General features: G+C 43.6%; 1 protein-coding gene across 2 annotated transcripts in view; it reads right to left on the bottom strand.

The window, feature by feature from the left end:
• The window catches only part of RABGAP1 (RAB GTPase activating protein 1), a 60,975-nt gene that overhangs the window by 5,169 nt on the left and 40,886 nt on the right, over window positions 1–14,920 (bottom strand). For both annotated transcript variants that reach the window (XM_036394190.2, XM_054516911.1), the window contains 8 exons: window positions 12,339–12,452; window positions 11,547–11,621; window positions 9,251–9,376; window positions 8,033–8,176; window positions 6,435–6,476; window positions 5,979–6,107; window positions 3,275–3,367; window positions 2,208–2,318 (listed from right to left, as the gene is read on the bottom strand). In XM_036394190.2, coding sequence (XP_036250083.1) covers window positions 2,208–2,318; window positions 3,275–3,367; window positions 5,979–6,107; window positions 6,435–6,476; window positions 8,033–8,176; window positions 9,251–9,376; window positions 11,547–11,621; window positions 12,339–12,452 — 834 coding nt within the window. The remainder of the gene's footprint in view (window positions 1–2,207; window positions 2,319–3,274; window positions 3,368–5,978; window positions 6,108–6,434; window positions 6,477–8,032; window positions 8,177–9,250; window positions 9,377–11,546; window positions 11,622–12,338; window positions 12,453–14,920) is intronic.

Below are 14,920 nucleotides of genomic sequence, written 5' to 3'. Positions count from 1 at the left end.
TTTAAAAAGCCCCCAGAACTCTATGAAACATCTTAATGGATGTAATACCATCCCAGAAAATACTGCATGAAAAAACAGAGCTACCAAAACAAACGTAAGTCAGGCCCCTCTCTCCTTCCTCCTTAAGGGAAAGAAATGTCCCACCAGAAACCAACAACCCCTTTTTACTGCAGTTTTTAAAGCATAAAAATATATTGTTGAAAAATTTCAAGCTCTTTATAAACCACTAAAACTCTGCAAAGTTAAGACATCTTTTCCTGTCTCATACACACAACCCAGCACTTCCCAATAGGTGTATGGATTCTACATAAAAATAGATCAATAACTCAACTGATATATAAAATCTTCAGAAAGTAGCTGTACCAATTCCCTTCAAAGGAAGAAAAAAAGTGAATTTTAGTCCCTTAAAGTCCTGCTGATCCTTTAAAACAGATGGCAAAGGCAAAGAGAACATCTTTTCATTACAGATGGGGTTTCAGCTGTTTGAAAGTTAAAGAACACTGGGATGTAGGAGCCCAACAACAGTAGAAAACGAAGCCTATTTTCTGCCCTAGTGAAAGGATATTAAGGAAATTCTTGTATTTCCAAATGCTTTGTTTTGATCTTTTGGGTTGCAGATTTCAGACATGCCATGTAGGTATCAGAAAAGGTGTGTTAAACAATGTCCTTTGCTACTTTCCTTTCAGGACCTCAGGCTGGCAGAATGAAACTTATCACTTCAGGGTCCAATTAGAAGAATTAATCAAGTCCTGAAGTAGGATCAAACCTACCTATCTCCTCCCAGGGGATAACCCAAATGCTGCCAACATCATTTGCCATCTTTGAGTACAAGACTATTATATATCAAATTAAGCATATCAATTTTGCCTCATTTTGTTCCTCTCCCAGTTCTCCATTAAAAAAAAAAAACAATGTAAAAATATAGCCATGTCTCATACAGGCTCAAGCAGCCACAAACAACAGTTAAAAACTGATAGAAAAAGCTTCTTCAAGACAATTTTTGCTGGAATCCACCTCCTGAGTGCCACTGCTGGGCTATCACCAGTGTGAAGCTTCTGGAAGCTTCCCTAATGAAGGGAAAAAGCCCAGGTAAGAGGAAGTGAATGCGTGGGGAAACCCTGCTTCTAGAACATTCTTCTATGATCCCCATTTTAACACCTAAGAACAAGAGATGTAATAAACCCAAAAGCCCTGAACCAAACTTCATTAAAGCAACATTCACCCAGTGGCATCAACATTTACTAGGAATAGTTTTCCAAGAGCAAGTTTCCAGGAGATCGTGGGAAACCTTAAGTTGTTTGAGGCTGATCCAATGAAATGTTTGAAAGCCTGTCAGCTCCTGCACTGGGCAACTTTCAGAAGCCATTTTCCTTTGAGATTTCAGAAATGCACTTATCTTGGTACACAACAAGAATGGCAAAACATGAGCACTTGAACTCTTCCCCTCACCTCCCCAAGCAGACAGACTAAATGTGGTGTAGCCTCCCCTGTGCTAGAAATGCCAATACCTTTCTGTCTCTGCATGTCCTGGAAAAAAAGAAAAAGCATACACTAATAAAATCTCCCACAATTGAATATGTAAAGAAGGGAGTGGGACAGCAAGCTGAAAAAAACTGCTGTAACATAAAGCAAACCTGAATCTTCCTCCTGAGAGCTCTACTGATCTGGAAGCAGCCCAGGATGAGGAGTTCACACAGGCAGATTCCAACAAGCCAAATGGAAACCACAACAACATTTTCAGAGTTGCCTGAGGTACCTGAGAAGCTGATTCTGATCCATGCAGAGCCAGACAGACTCATACTTTCAAGTTTATCAGGCACTTTGCAAAGCCTGTCTGCTGTGAAATGGTATTCATAAAAATCCCAGGAAAACACAAGCTAGCATCCATGTTATGATTTCTGTGATGGTTAAAGACTTGCCACAGCTCCTGCCAGACTTCCTTAGAGAAAAGAAAGCAACTACTCAAGTACAGGCTCTTCTTTCCCTGCAGCCACTCCGAATGCTTTTAGAATAATGAGTACTTCAGCCAGCACTCCTGTTTCCCATGGAGCTCTGTCACAGGCCTACACATTGCAGGGTGCAATAGGGATGTGGAGGAAGGACTCCTGTCCCCCACACGAGAAGTCCTCCATGTCTCTCCTCTCCAGGGAGAGAAGGAACAAGGAGTTAGGCCTTGTCTGCCCTGGACAGCCCAGGACATGACTTACATTGTCCAAGTCCTTCCTCAGTGCAATCTTGCTGGTGACCAGCTCGTGGGCCAGGTCGTCGTTCTCCTGCTCCAGTCTCATGTTGGCCTCCTGCAGGCGCCGGTTCTCGCGCTGGGGACACAGAGGGGCTGTGAGGGACAGGGGCTGCCGGGGAGTGTCACACACAGCCCCTGTGCCCACACACTGATGCACCTCCAGTCTGCAAAGACAGCTCTGCCTGCACGAAATTCCCCGGGACAAAACTACAGCCATAGTGCAAATGTGAAATAAATACAGCATTAGCCCTGAGGAGACACCAGGTATAAATAACTCTGCTCAGCCATTGCTTGTTGAGCTACAGAAATGTTTTTGAAGCCTGCAATAGTAGGGGTATCATTGTGCCATCAATACCTTGCCAAGAGTTTCCTACAAGTACTGCTTTTCTTGGTTCAAAATTAAACTTGCATGCTAGGAACAGGTAAGAGAGGAGAATCCTGGAAAAAATACTCTATTTTCTCTCTCCTGTTACAACTCCCAGCATGCAGATGGATACTAAAGAAAGTTTACTTCTCTGATTAAAATACATGATTTTATTGTATCTATGTCTCTGTGTGTATTATTGTGGTATGTGTATGCATGCATAACTTGAGATGTGTAATTTATCCCTGTATTACATTTATTTGATAAATAAACTATTTATAAAATTATAAGCTTACTGCAGTATATATCATTTGAAATTAGGAAGAGGAGTAAAAGGGGGAGTATAGACATGGAAGGCAGAGTTAGAATCAGTCAGGCATTTCCTTTCTGTTCATGGCTTGTGGTGCAATCAGCACGTTAAACAGGCTCTACTGAACCAGTTCTATAAGCCCAAATAAAAATTCTTACTATTCCTTTTCTTGCACAGCTGGGCTCACAACAACCCCATCCTGATCAGCATTGCCAATAGAGAGACATTCCCTTCACGTTCATGGAGCTGATTCCCCTGTTGCATCCAAATTGGTCACAAAACAAAACCAGCTCAAAAAAAGAGTCAAAAGTAGCAACTTCCTGTTTGTTAAACCAGACTGGAGAAGGTAAAGCATTACCTCAAATCTTTCTATAGGATCCTCCTGTTGAGCCTGCTGCTCTCTCATGGTATGATATTCCTTTTCATATTTCTTCAGTTTCTTCTGGCTAATCTAAATGAAAGCAGCCCATTAGTTCCTGCCCAGAGCATTGATAAAAGAACACAACACACACAGGGTTATGGAACAAGCTTCAGGGAACTCCTCCCTCCCACAAAGCACAGCTCATGGCTTCACCCAGTTCTGAGACCAGACCCTCAGGTGTGGTCAAAAACAGTTCCACTCAATAGGATGACAACAGCCTCTTCCTGTGGGATGCAGGGAAAGTTTCAAAAGGTACCCAGAGCATCCTGCCCGAGCTCCCCGTTGGTGCTGCACAGCTCCCTGGTGCTCCACACACTGCAGAGCTTCAGCACAACAGAACCCCAAGAGACGTGGTTCATTTTGGGACTGGCCTGATGCTGAGCCTTCTTCAGCTGCTTTCTCAGCTGTAACATTTACCATCCCACAGAAGCATTTGGTTTACTTTACATGAGACTGTAAATGCTGAAAGGGCAAGTGCAGGCTCAGCTGACATTTCTGCCAGTGTCACTCAAGCCCAGCAGAAAACAGCCCCTGCCCGAGGTGCCGAGGTGTCTGGGCAAGCAGCAGCACCTCAGAGCACAAGTGCTGTGTCCCTGCTCTGACCCACACAGCCCCAGCAAAGCCCTCTCACAGGCCCCCAGACTCCCCTTCTGTGAGAAGGGACAGAAAGGTGGTGCTGAATTCAGTATTCTGTGCCCAGAGTTCAAGTGCTGCAGGGACAGGGAACACAAGGGAAGCTGTAACAGATCCTGACCAGCATTTTCCTGGTGTCACCTGTGCCGGAATGGTTTAGCAACACCACACCAAGATCACTGTGAGCATTTCACAAGCAAGACATTATGCATCTAAATAAAATCTCTAGCACTAAAGTTGCACCCAAACATATATTTTTATCTCAGTAAACCAAATATATTTAAAAGCGATAGCTAGGATTTCCTCTTTAAAAACCCCTTTCTGAGAAACAGGTTGAATTTTACATGCATAAATGACAGGCAGAATGGAAAACGTGTTTGGTTTCCCTGCAGTCTGCTTTCCTCACTAACAACCTTCCTGGCAGGAGCTGCAGAACGCGGTGGCCAAGCTCCCTCTAGTGAGAGCAGACCCGAAACGCCTCTCTGCACTGGGGGAACGTTTCTGCGGAGATGCCAACCATTACCTGGGGTCGGTCCAACCACACCACAACCGCAGGAGGTACTCCTGCACCCCAGACACCCCCCTAGAGAATTAACCCTTCACTGACAATGGAGCCTGTAACTTGAGGAGATTATTTCACTGCTCTGCCCCTGCTCAAACTGCCCAAATTTGGGGGTTTCACACCCCAAACCTCCAACAATGTAAAGTTAGATCCTAGACAAATGAGGCATCCACCCTGCCAGAGGAAAGGAAGGCAGGCACACCACTACCACTGTATTTTCATCTTCTCCTTTTCAAGTGCATTAAGCCAGTTTTGCCTTTTTTAGGTGATCTTGAGCAGATTTGTCATTGTCATAAATTCTGGGCACGGGAGGCCTGGGGAAGTCAGCAAGGATTCTGGGTTTGCAGAAATGAACACTGATGTCCCACCACATTTTTTCAGCAGGCAGCAGCAGCAGCTCTGCTAACATCTGTTGCCCAGAGAGGTGAACTCCCCACCCCTGGCAGTGCCCAAGGCCAGGCTGGATGAGGCTTGGAGCAGCCTGGGATAGTGGAAGGTGTTCCTGCCCATGGCAGGGGTGGAATGAGATGGGCTTTAAGGTCCCTTCCAGCCCAAACCATTCTGTGATTCTATGACTTGATGGCAGCCCTGAGGAGTGACTTGAAGAATCTGGTGCTGTCTCCAGCTGATGACTTCCTGACCTCCTTTCCAGCAGAATGCTGTTCTAATCACAATGCCTTAGCCAGGCTACTTCTCTCTTCCTATACATTATTTATTTTGATATCAGGCCCTTTTCTGCTCAAAGAAACACTTCCAAATACAGAGCTGGAGATTTCTACTGACAGCAAAGGACTTGTACTTTAGGTCAAGGAAAGCAATTATGTGCAGCACTCCCATCAAGGAGGTGATACAGAAGTGTTCTGAGCCGAGCCCAGCAGTGCTTCCTCCACAACCTCCCCTTTAATGCCCCAAAGCACCCCAGGACACCACGGGCAGCCTTGCCAGGTCCACTCAGAGCCTGCCTGTGCCACTCCACACAGCACTGGGAACACTGGGAAGAGGAACAAGTTGTCATTGGGAAACATAAAAGGCAAATGCACTCATTAGGATGATGTGAACCAGATGCATGTGGAACATTTAATCTGTTGCTAATGCTAAATGATTAGAGAGATAAAATAGCTTTATTCTTGATTATTGTGTAATTTCTACATTAGTTCCACAGAAGATGAGCTTGAATTCTGTGCAGAATACTGGTATCCACACTGCTACTACACCTGGATCACAAAATGCCTGGAATGTTAACACACCAGGGAAGCTGTGTACCTCCACACTGACACTACAGAGAATTCCTCTAGGGAATTTAAGGAAAAAGGACACTTTGAACCATGTCAGTGCATTTGGCTCAAAACTGATCTCCATGATCACAGCCAATTAACCTGGATTTGCCCTTGGAGCTGGAGGCAGGAGCTGCTCCCAGGTGGGCTGCAGCAGCCCCTCCCAGCTCACCTTCATGTTGCAGGCCAGCTCCATCAGCTTCTTGGCGTTCTCCTCGGAGCGGTACCGCTTGGGCAGCTGCACTCGGAAGAACTTCAGAGCCCCCTCAAAGTCAGTCAGCAGCAAATCGTCCTTGGTAGTCTGGAGACAAGGGAAGAAACACCAGGAAAAGCCAATTTTTTACAGTTATTGAATCCCAGAAACAATAAAGCCACAACAGCTTTGGAAAGCTGCAGTAACACTGCTGCTCCTTAACCTTCAGCAAAGAGTGTTTGTTTCTATTTCTGCAGCCTTCTATTCCACCCCCCAAAAAAAGCACTGTGCTGCACAGGACATGCCAGATTACAGCACGTGTGCCACAGGCAGTTGTTAGCTTCACAAAAAAACAACATATTTTTGTAACAGGCATCTTAATTTTAGTATGGTGCATGAAGATGCACAAACCACAGTGTAACATTGTATACTCACTTTTAACAGTCCCAGTGCAACGTTGAAGATAACACTTATTCCCTGGAAAGAAAAAATAATGACAAAATAATTTAATTTCTTAGTATTTACAAAGTTGGATAGGAATTTATTTGGTGGGGTTTGTTGTTTGTCTGTGAAAAGGAGAACCAGGATACATGTGTAACCAGGTGCTATATAAATCAAAGGCACAAGAACAACTTTGCAAACAACTTTCAAAATATCTTTACCAGAGAGTCATTATAGAGAGCAAAACAATCAACACTGGCTTTACTGCCTCCTTAGCAGTCTGAAACTCTAAAATTCTGTTGTGCACTTTATTTCATTTCTTAATGAGTGGTTGGTCAGTTCAAGATAATTTAATTTTCATACAGCAACTTCTAAAATCACTGATTCAAATGCAGTAATTTATACACCAATGTATTATATTCTGGTCTTCACAAACTGGGATAATTCATGCAATGATAAGGAAAGTGACTCACTTTAGGACAGAGTCCCACGGCACCTATTCTGCCTCTACTCCTTAGAAGAGTTCTATTCTTACTGTCCAATTAAATTAAATACACACAGTTCTGTACTCAGGAGTAGCTCACACCTTCTTCAGGGGTCCCACTCATAACCATGACACATTGCTCATCTTATTTCAAGATCCCTTTTTTCTTCTTCCCACCAAGTTATTCTTTCACCATTACTTTAAAATTATGAAAAACCCCTTAAAACTTCTCTATGAGCCCATTTACTGTTTATGAAATGAAAATGTGTTTCTAAACAAACAGAATTGATTTTCTCCATACCATCTGCTGCTTTCTATTCCACTGGCACATGGACAAAGCAAGCAGCAGACACAGGGAAAGGGCAAAAACATTGACCAGGAGGTTTGTGAATGCTGAAAGCCTTCAGTAAAGGAAAGGCAGGAAATCAGCCACTTCACAGGAACAAGTGCAGATCCAAGAAGAATGGATGCATGAAGTTACACAGCAAATCATTAAATAACTCGAGGATGCTTCAGTACAAAATGGGATTTGTTCACTGATGGCAATAACTGCTGACTGTAATTACACTGCTTACCCCCACACCACTACATGCACTGCTCCATACAGGATTACAGACAATGTCTCAATACAAAGAATTTTGCTCTATAAGTTGTGAAATATAGAGAGACTTGAAGTTTTCCAGGAGAAACAGCTTCAAGCTTGTTAAAGATTACCAGCATGAGAGTCAGCTGGGCCATTTTATACACAATGGCCTCCATGCAATAAGATGATAGGAAAATAAAAAGTCATCATTGTGTATTACATGACTTCAGAAGAGAGGAGCCCACATATCTGTAAATCAGCTCTCATCAGGCTGAACAGAGTCTTCTCACATAGATTCACCAGTGCCATAGGGAATAGGAGATTATAACCTTTTATACAGCTATTGATTCTTAATTTTTTCCTTAAAATGCTGAGAATCTTTATCATTGCAGAAATGGAACACTTCCACATAAAAATATCACACGCCTTGCTCTGAGAGAACAGATAGTAACAAGGACATGAACCAAGATAGTGACAAACTGTCAAAAGCTGGGAGCTGTGCAAGTCTCCAGTTATAACACATACCTCACATAGGAGTAAGTCAATAATATGGAAGACCATGTAGAGAGGGAATTTTGCAGTGAACAGGGTCAGGAACCACTGGGAAGCATACATGTGTGCTTCAAGGCTGATGTCCAGAAAGTGGTTATACAGATCAGGAATGTATTCCTAAAAGTAAAACACACAGAAGCACTGAAAGTTAATTGAGGCTATTTTGGAACTGCAGCTGAAGCCCCAAGCTACAGAAGGAAGCTGGGTAGAGTGACCAGCAGTGCAGGGTCCTGCATCCACCAGGTGTGACAGGAACAGGCCTGGGGGCCTCCTAAGGATGCCAAAGGCCTGTCCGGGGCTGGATGCCCAGCAGGAGCCTGGGATCTGCCTCAGCAGGGCCCAGCAGAGGCTGTGCTGAGAGCAGAGCCACTCCAGCTGTCAGGAACATCTGCCTTCAGCAGCACCACGCTGCTCCTGAGAGCCCTGCTACAACACCGGGCATGGTCCTCGTTCTCCACCCTTCCTCACAGCTCACAAACACCATGCACTCTCCTCACAGCCTACTCACAGCTCACAAACACCATTCACCCTTGCTCACAGCTCACAAACACCATGCACTCTCCTCACAGCCTACTCACAGCTCACAAACACCATTCACCCTTACTCACAGCTCACAAACACCACTCACCCTTCCTCACAGCTCACAAACACCATTCACCCTTGCTCACAGCTCACAAACACCATGCACTCTCCTCACAGCTCACAAACATCATTCACTCTCCTCACAGCCTACTCACAGCTCACAAACACCATTCACCCTTGCTCACAGCTCACAAACACCATTCATTCTCCTCACAGCTTACTCACAGCTCACAAACACCACTCACCCTTGCTCACAGCTCACAAACACCACTCACCCTTACTCACAGCTCACAAACACCATTCACTCTCCTCACAGCCTACTCACAGCTCACAAACACCACTCACCCCTGCTCACAGCTCACAAACACCATTCATTCTCCTCACAGCTTACTCACAGCTCACAAACACCATTCACCCTTACTCACAGCTCACAAACACCACTCACCCTTACTCACAGCTCACAAACACCATTCATTCTCCTCACAGCTTACTCACAGCTCACAAACACCACTCACCCTTGCTCACAGCTCACAAACACCATTCATGCCACAGGAACAGCCAGGGCTGAACTGCATGCTCGGGTCTGTGAGCCCCCAGGTGAGCCCCCACCTGCATGAGGCGCTCCAGCTGATAGAACTTGCAGTGCAAATCTTCAAAGTTCTGTTTGAAAAGTTCCCTGAGTCCATAATCAAACATGATTTTGACCAGAACACTGAAAGCTTGCTCCTCAGGCATCTGTGAGAAAGCAAAGTGGATTTAGCAGCCAGCATTAAAACCTTTCACATCAGGTCATCTGCCTGAACCTCCCTCCTCCCTCCGAGTGAAAGGCTGAATTGCCACTACTTTTTTATCCAGTTTAAATGCAAACAAGAGTATTATCACTCCAAATGAGGTTTACTGTTGCAAATGGCATTTCAGAGGAATAAACCACCTCTCAATCACTCAACTAAAAATACATCTTCCATGAAGACCAAAGCAGTTCCCCTGTGTCTTTGCTCCAGAACTCATCAGAATCTGAATCTTACAGATTTTGAGCAGCCTAACCCTTTGTCACCCACGTAAAAAAGGCAGAAACAGTATTACTGAAGGATGTTAAACAAAATCTTTGATCTTTCCCTTATTCTTAACTATATATATTTCCCTTTTTCAATGACATTATTATATTTGATGTTTATTAGATTACATGATTAAGAGAGACCAGTAATTGCTAACAGAAGTTCCACACCTCACAACCAGTTTGGGAAGGTTCAATCTCCCTTTTCTGCCAAAAACTGAAGGAAAACTCAAAGCTCATCAGTGTTTTGACATTTTTCCCTGCTCTTAAAATTCAGTTTTAATATTTCTGTAGAAAAGTCTGACTTCAGGTCAATTGCTGGTTTCTATAAAGAACAGAACATCCATCTCAAGTATTCTATTATTAATCTGCAGATGGAGTTTATTAAAACAGAAAACTTTGCTGAAACATTCCAAACTGGTAGTGAAGGACTCGCAGAAACTTAATTTCCTTTTCTGCAACATTTGTTTTTATTATTTATTTTCCCTAGCAGCCACACTCCAAAGGCTGACTTCAAAGAGAATCTTTGAAAAGAAAAGAAACTTATTTGAAATTTAGCTTTTCCTTACATGCATACATTATTCCCAGAAGCCACAAGCACTGTTAAAGAGAGAACTCTGGAATGAATAACACAGGGCTCAGTCATGAGAGTGAATCTCTCTAAGGCAAGGGACCCATGACAATGAGGATCTACAAGCAAGCACATCTGTTCCAGTGAAAGTGTTCAGTTCTCAGAGCAGGAAGAGCTGCCCTTCCCTATCTCATTCAGTGAGGAAATAAAGAATTAATTGCCCATCTAGGAAATATTTCAGATTACAGTTACAAAGAACTGAAAGGTTGTTATCATTAATCACTTGGCTTTTGTTTCACAAGAATGGAGTTTACAATCTCCTCTGTATCCTCCCCTGACTTTACAACAGTATGGAAAATCCTCCCCTGAAGGCCAGACTTCCTCTTCCACCAAAAACTGCAGAGAACTCTTCATGCTCAGCCCTCGATGGCAGCAACAGCTGGGGAAAAGAAACCTCAAAGCACTGCTGGGCTCAGGAACTCTGCAGTTCCAACTACCCTTGCAACAGAAACACTGACAAAAAGCAGACGTTACTCTGAAACAGAACAGTCTATAAATACACAAATACAGATTTGTAATGCTCTTGTATTTCCCAAGCGTGAGTGAATCTAAAACTTTTGCTCCTGAGAACCATAAATCTCTCTCTAGCTTCTGAACACACCAGCAATTAAAGGATATTACACTGATGAGATCACTTTTATCAACAGCAATTAAGTTTAAAAAAGCATAATACAGTTTCTTTTAAAAATATGAAGGTATTATTGTATCCTTCCCTAACCTCTCAAGCCAAGAAGCACAAAGACCTCCAGGACAAGAGCCCACAGGCAGCACAGCCTGCACTGAGACCCAAAGAACTGACATCCCTTCAATGTCCTAAATCCTCCTCTGTGTATACAGGACAAGGCAAACACCATCTGTATTTCTGACTGATTCCAATAGAAACATCTTATAAAAAGCTAAAATGTGACCTTGAAACCCTGCAACAAAAACATTTACAGTGTTGTCTTATACACAAATTCCATGCCTACTACTGCTCATGAGTGCGAGGCTGGATGGAAGGGGTCCAGTACAGGAACACAAGGGCACGAACACTGAGTCCTTACAAACACCACAGCAAGTCTCAAACAATGTACTCCTCCCTGTCTAAAATCACTTCATTACTGACCAACATAGAGGTGGACGTGTGCCCTGCAACCCCATCAGCTCAGAATCTGTTCTAGACAAGTGGAGCAGCATTTATCCTTAATTCTAAAGCAGCTGAGGGTAAAGGCAGCACTTACATGCAACAGCAGCACAGCAGCCAGGAAGGACTGGCCTTGGCAGTAGCCAATCTCCTCATCATACACAGAGTAGGCCTGAAAGAGGAATCAAGACTTTACTGGTACCTGTCTCAAGATAGCAAACACAAATGAAACAGAACAATGCATTGAACACAGCTCCATACAACTCCCATGGATGGAGTGCAGCCATTGTCATTCCAACAAAGGGAAAATCTGTATGACAACCAAACTCAGATATACAGAGGCAGTGGCTGCTTCCAGTAATGCACCAACGCTGCTGCAAGCACTTATCTGAGTGCTTTTATCTCTAAATAGGTCCCACAGGGATATTGGGAAGAGGGAGAAGCTCTAGGAATTCAAAAGAAAGTGCTGGAAGCTTAAACCATTCCAGCTGAGATACCTGAATACACTGAGCTGACCATTTTTGCTTATTTCCTCCTTTTAATAATCAGCTTCAGTGCCTGCCCATGGCTTTATAACCTCTATGGAGGTACACAGTCATCTCCAGTCACATAATCTGTCCAGCTTGATCCAGGCTGACAAGGTCAGGAATGATGTGAAGTCTTTGCACCAAACACTTCAGTGCAGAGAAATCTGGGAGGGCTTTAGGAGTCCTGTGTGAATAACCAGACTCAGTCCAGCAGCTGCCATGGCGAGGAGCCCGAGCCTGTGCCAGAGGCTGTCTGCACGACAGACAATGCCAACACATCCCCTTCTTCTCAGCCAGCAGTCACACTGCTGGTGATGCTGCATCCAAGTTACCAAACCAGCCCAGAAGAACTGAAAGAATACCTTGCATATCTTGTACAGGGAGTCCTGGCCATCTCCCCCAGTGTCTTTAAAATAGTCATGAGCAGGGAACGTTCGATTGATGTCTCGGGTGATGGCACTGTCTTGTGGAGACTCCTATCAGAAAAAGAAAATAGCATGCAAATTACACACATCAAAAGAACATGAATTACAATATGCTAGGATTGAGACTTGGGAGATTAGCACTGGCTTCTGTGCACTGCTCTAAATTTAACAAGACCCAGTGTACCCCAGCAGAGCAGGCAGCTGCAGATCACAGCTGGGATAGATTTGGGTACCTCAGCACATCTGGGGAGGTCAGAGAGTGGCAGAAGGAGCTCACATACACACACACACACCCCCCATTTGTGCTCCAGGCCAGGGCAGTGCAGATGCAGCCATCCCTCAGAGATTCCTGGATGCCAGCACGGCCCAGGCACACTCCTGGGATCTCACAACTGCAGGAGTAAGCAGCAGCTGTCCAAAATGCTGTCCCTGAGGTTCAGCTTGAGGAACCACTCCTCATCCCCCCAGAACTCAATCAGAGAAAACAGATGAGTATGAGCCCTGGGGAGTGTCATACAGGAAAACACGAGGGAATGTAGGGACAGGTTCTGCACGAGCTGGGATTTCAGCATGAGGAAGATGGAACTTTGTTCCCTACATCACCCTGACACCATCAGTTTCAGATGCCTTGGACATTTGGAAAGCTGAACAGAAAAAAAAAAAAGGGGTTTGATCTATCCAAAAAACCCATGTTTCTGTTTGGCAAATGGAGAAAGGTTAGAAGTAAAAGATGGTAAAAAAGCACACGATGTAATCAGTCTAAGGAACATTCAATACAGCTTGTCGTTCTTTTTCTTCACAAAATTATTTTTCAAACAACAACAACAACAAAATTACCACAGTGTGCTTCATTTTCAGTGTGCTTCATTTCTCGTCTGATTTTAATCCAAGGTTAATGCTCCTCTCTGGGGCTTAACACAGACATTTCATTAGGAAAGCAAGCATTATGCTGCTATTAGAATCAAGAGCAGATTGTTTTGGAAATTATATCAAAAGTACTGTTCAGCATTCCAATTTGATAATAATTAACTGGTAAAGAGGTCTATCTCATTATAAGGAAATTAGAAACAAACAAAATCCAATGCTCAATAAATTTCATATAAATAAACACCTTTTAAGTCAAAGACAATTATGCTAATGGCTGGCTGTTTGCAAGCAGGGAAAGACAAAGCTCAGAAACTGTTCTGCAAGTTTTAAACGTGTGAATGCAGACTCAGTGATAATTTTTAGTTTCTTACAAGTTTGCAAGACTGAATTCCAGTGAAGTACTCCCAGGAGCACAGGGTCTGGCCACTGCCAGCAGCATCTGTGGTCCTACACAAGCGCCTTTCCTGAGAGTCACCTGCTGCAATGGCAAAATAATCTCAAACCCACTTGCCTTCTAATCCACTTATTTAACAGCAGAGACAAAAGCATCTGGTTGGAAACTCTTAAGAGAGGATTCTCAAAGGAATCACTCATTATGGCTAAAGAGAACTAATTAGTGGCCCCTCTGGCTTTGCGTGACTTGCTCAGCTCTTGACTCCTGTGCCTCAGCACAATTCCTCAAGCAATCCAACGTGAGTTCCTGCAGCTGAAACACAGCTTGGGAAGAGAAAAATCAACGGAAATGATAAGGTTTAAAAAATGTTTTTCAAACCATGGCTTTGAAATCTCCCCATTAGTACAAACTGCTGCAATCCAAGCATTGTGTAACCTTTTCTTTACTCCTATTTTTATACCTTGCTGTGAGAATTGGCTCAATGGGCAATTTCTCATGCTTTCAGGGGACTGGGAACTGAAGGAAACCCTTCTGAACCCACACCCTTCACAAACTGGGATTGAAAAATAGAAAGCTAAGAATGACAGGAAGAAAAAGAAAGTAATAAAGAAAACAGAGTGGAAACCAGCCATGAGAACTGAGGCAAGTGTAGTGAAGATTAAAATTCTCATAACAGTTTGCTGCTCTGAAGGAAAGCAGGAAAATGTAGATGCTCAGACTCAGGATATGCCCTTCCTCCCCTCTTTTATGCACTTTAAAATATTAAGGGACTTATATTGAAACCTTCCTCTCCAGCTGATTTAAACAGAAACTACGTGAGTAATTATGGAAACCAGGATGCAGTCCAGCTGGGAAAAGCCCATTTATCCTGTCAGGCTGCATATAAAAGCATATTGGTTCCCATCTCTTAAACCTGATATATTTAAAAGATATTTTCCATGCATTTTCATGATCTTGCAGGGAGCATCCTAGGATCTGCAAACCATGTCATGCAGTTACAGCCTTGATCAACATATTCAGACTGAGACTGTGTTACTTTAGAAGCCTTTTCTGTAGCTTAAGGCACAATTAAAGACATGGAAAAGCTGGAGTTCCCTCTTCCTGGGACTGATCTACTTGCAGTTTTCAGCAGCTCAGGTTTATTCCCCCTAATCCACTACAGAAACCCAAGAGGATGAAGAAGCTGCAGCAAAGAATTGCTAAAGGACGAGATTTGTGATGAAAAAAATGAAACAAGAAACCCCCAGAGAATGGAGGA

Source organism: Molothrus ater, chromosome 20, assembly GCF_012460135.2.
Source record: "Molothrus ater isolate BHLD 08-10-18 breed brown headed cowbird chromosome 20, BPBGC_Mater_1.1, whole genome shotgun sequence".
NCBI lineage: Eukaryota > Metazoa > Chordata > Aves > Passeriformes > Icteridae > Molothrus > Molothrus ater.
This window is presented reverse-complemented; position numbering and strand designations above follow the sequence as displayed.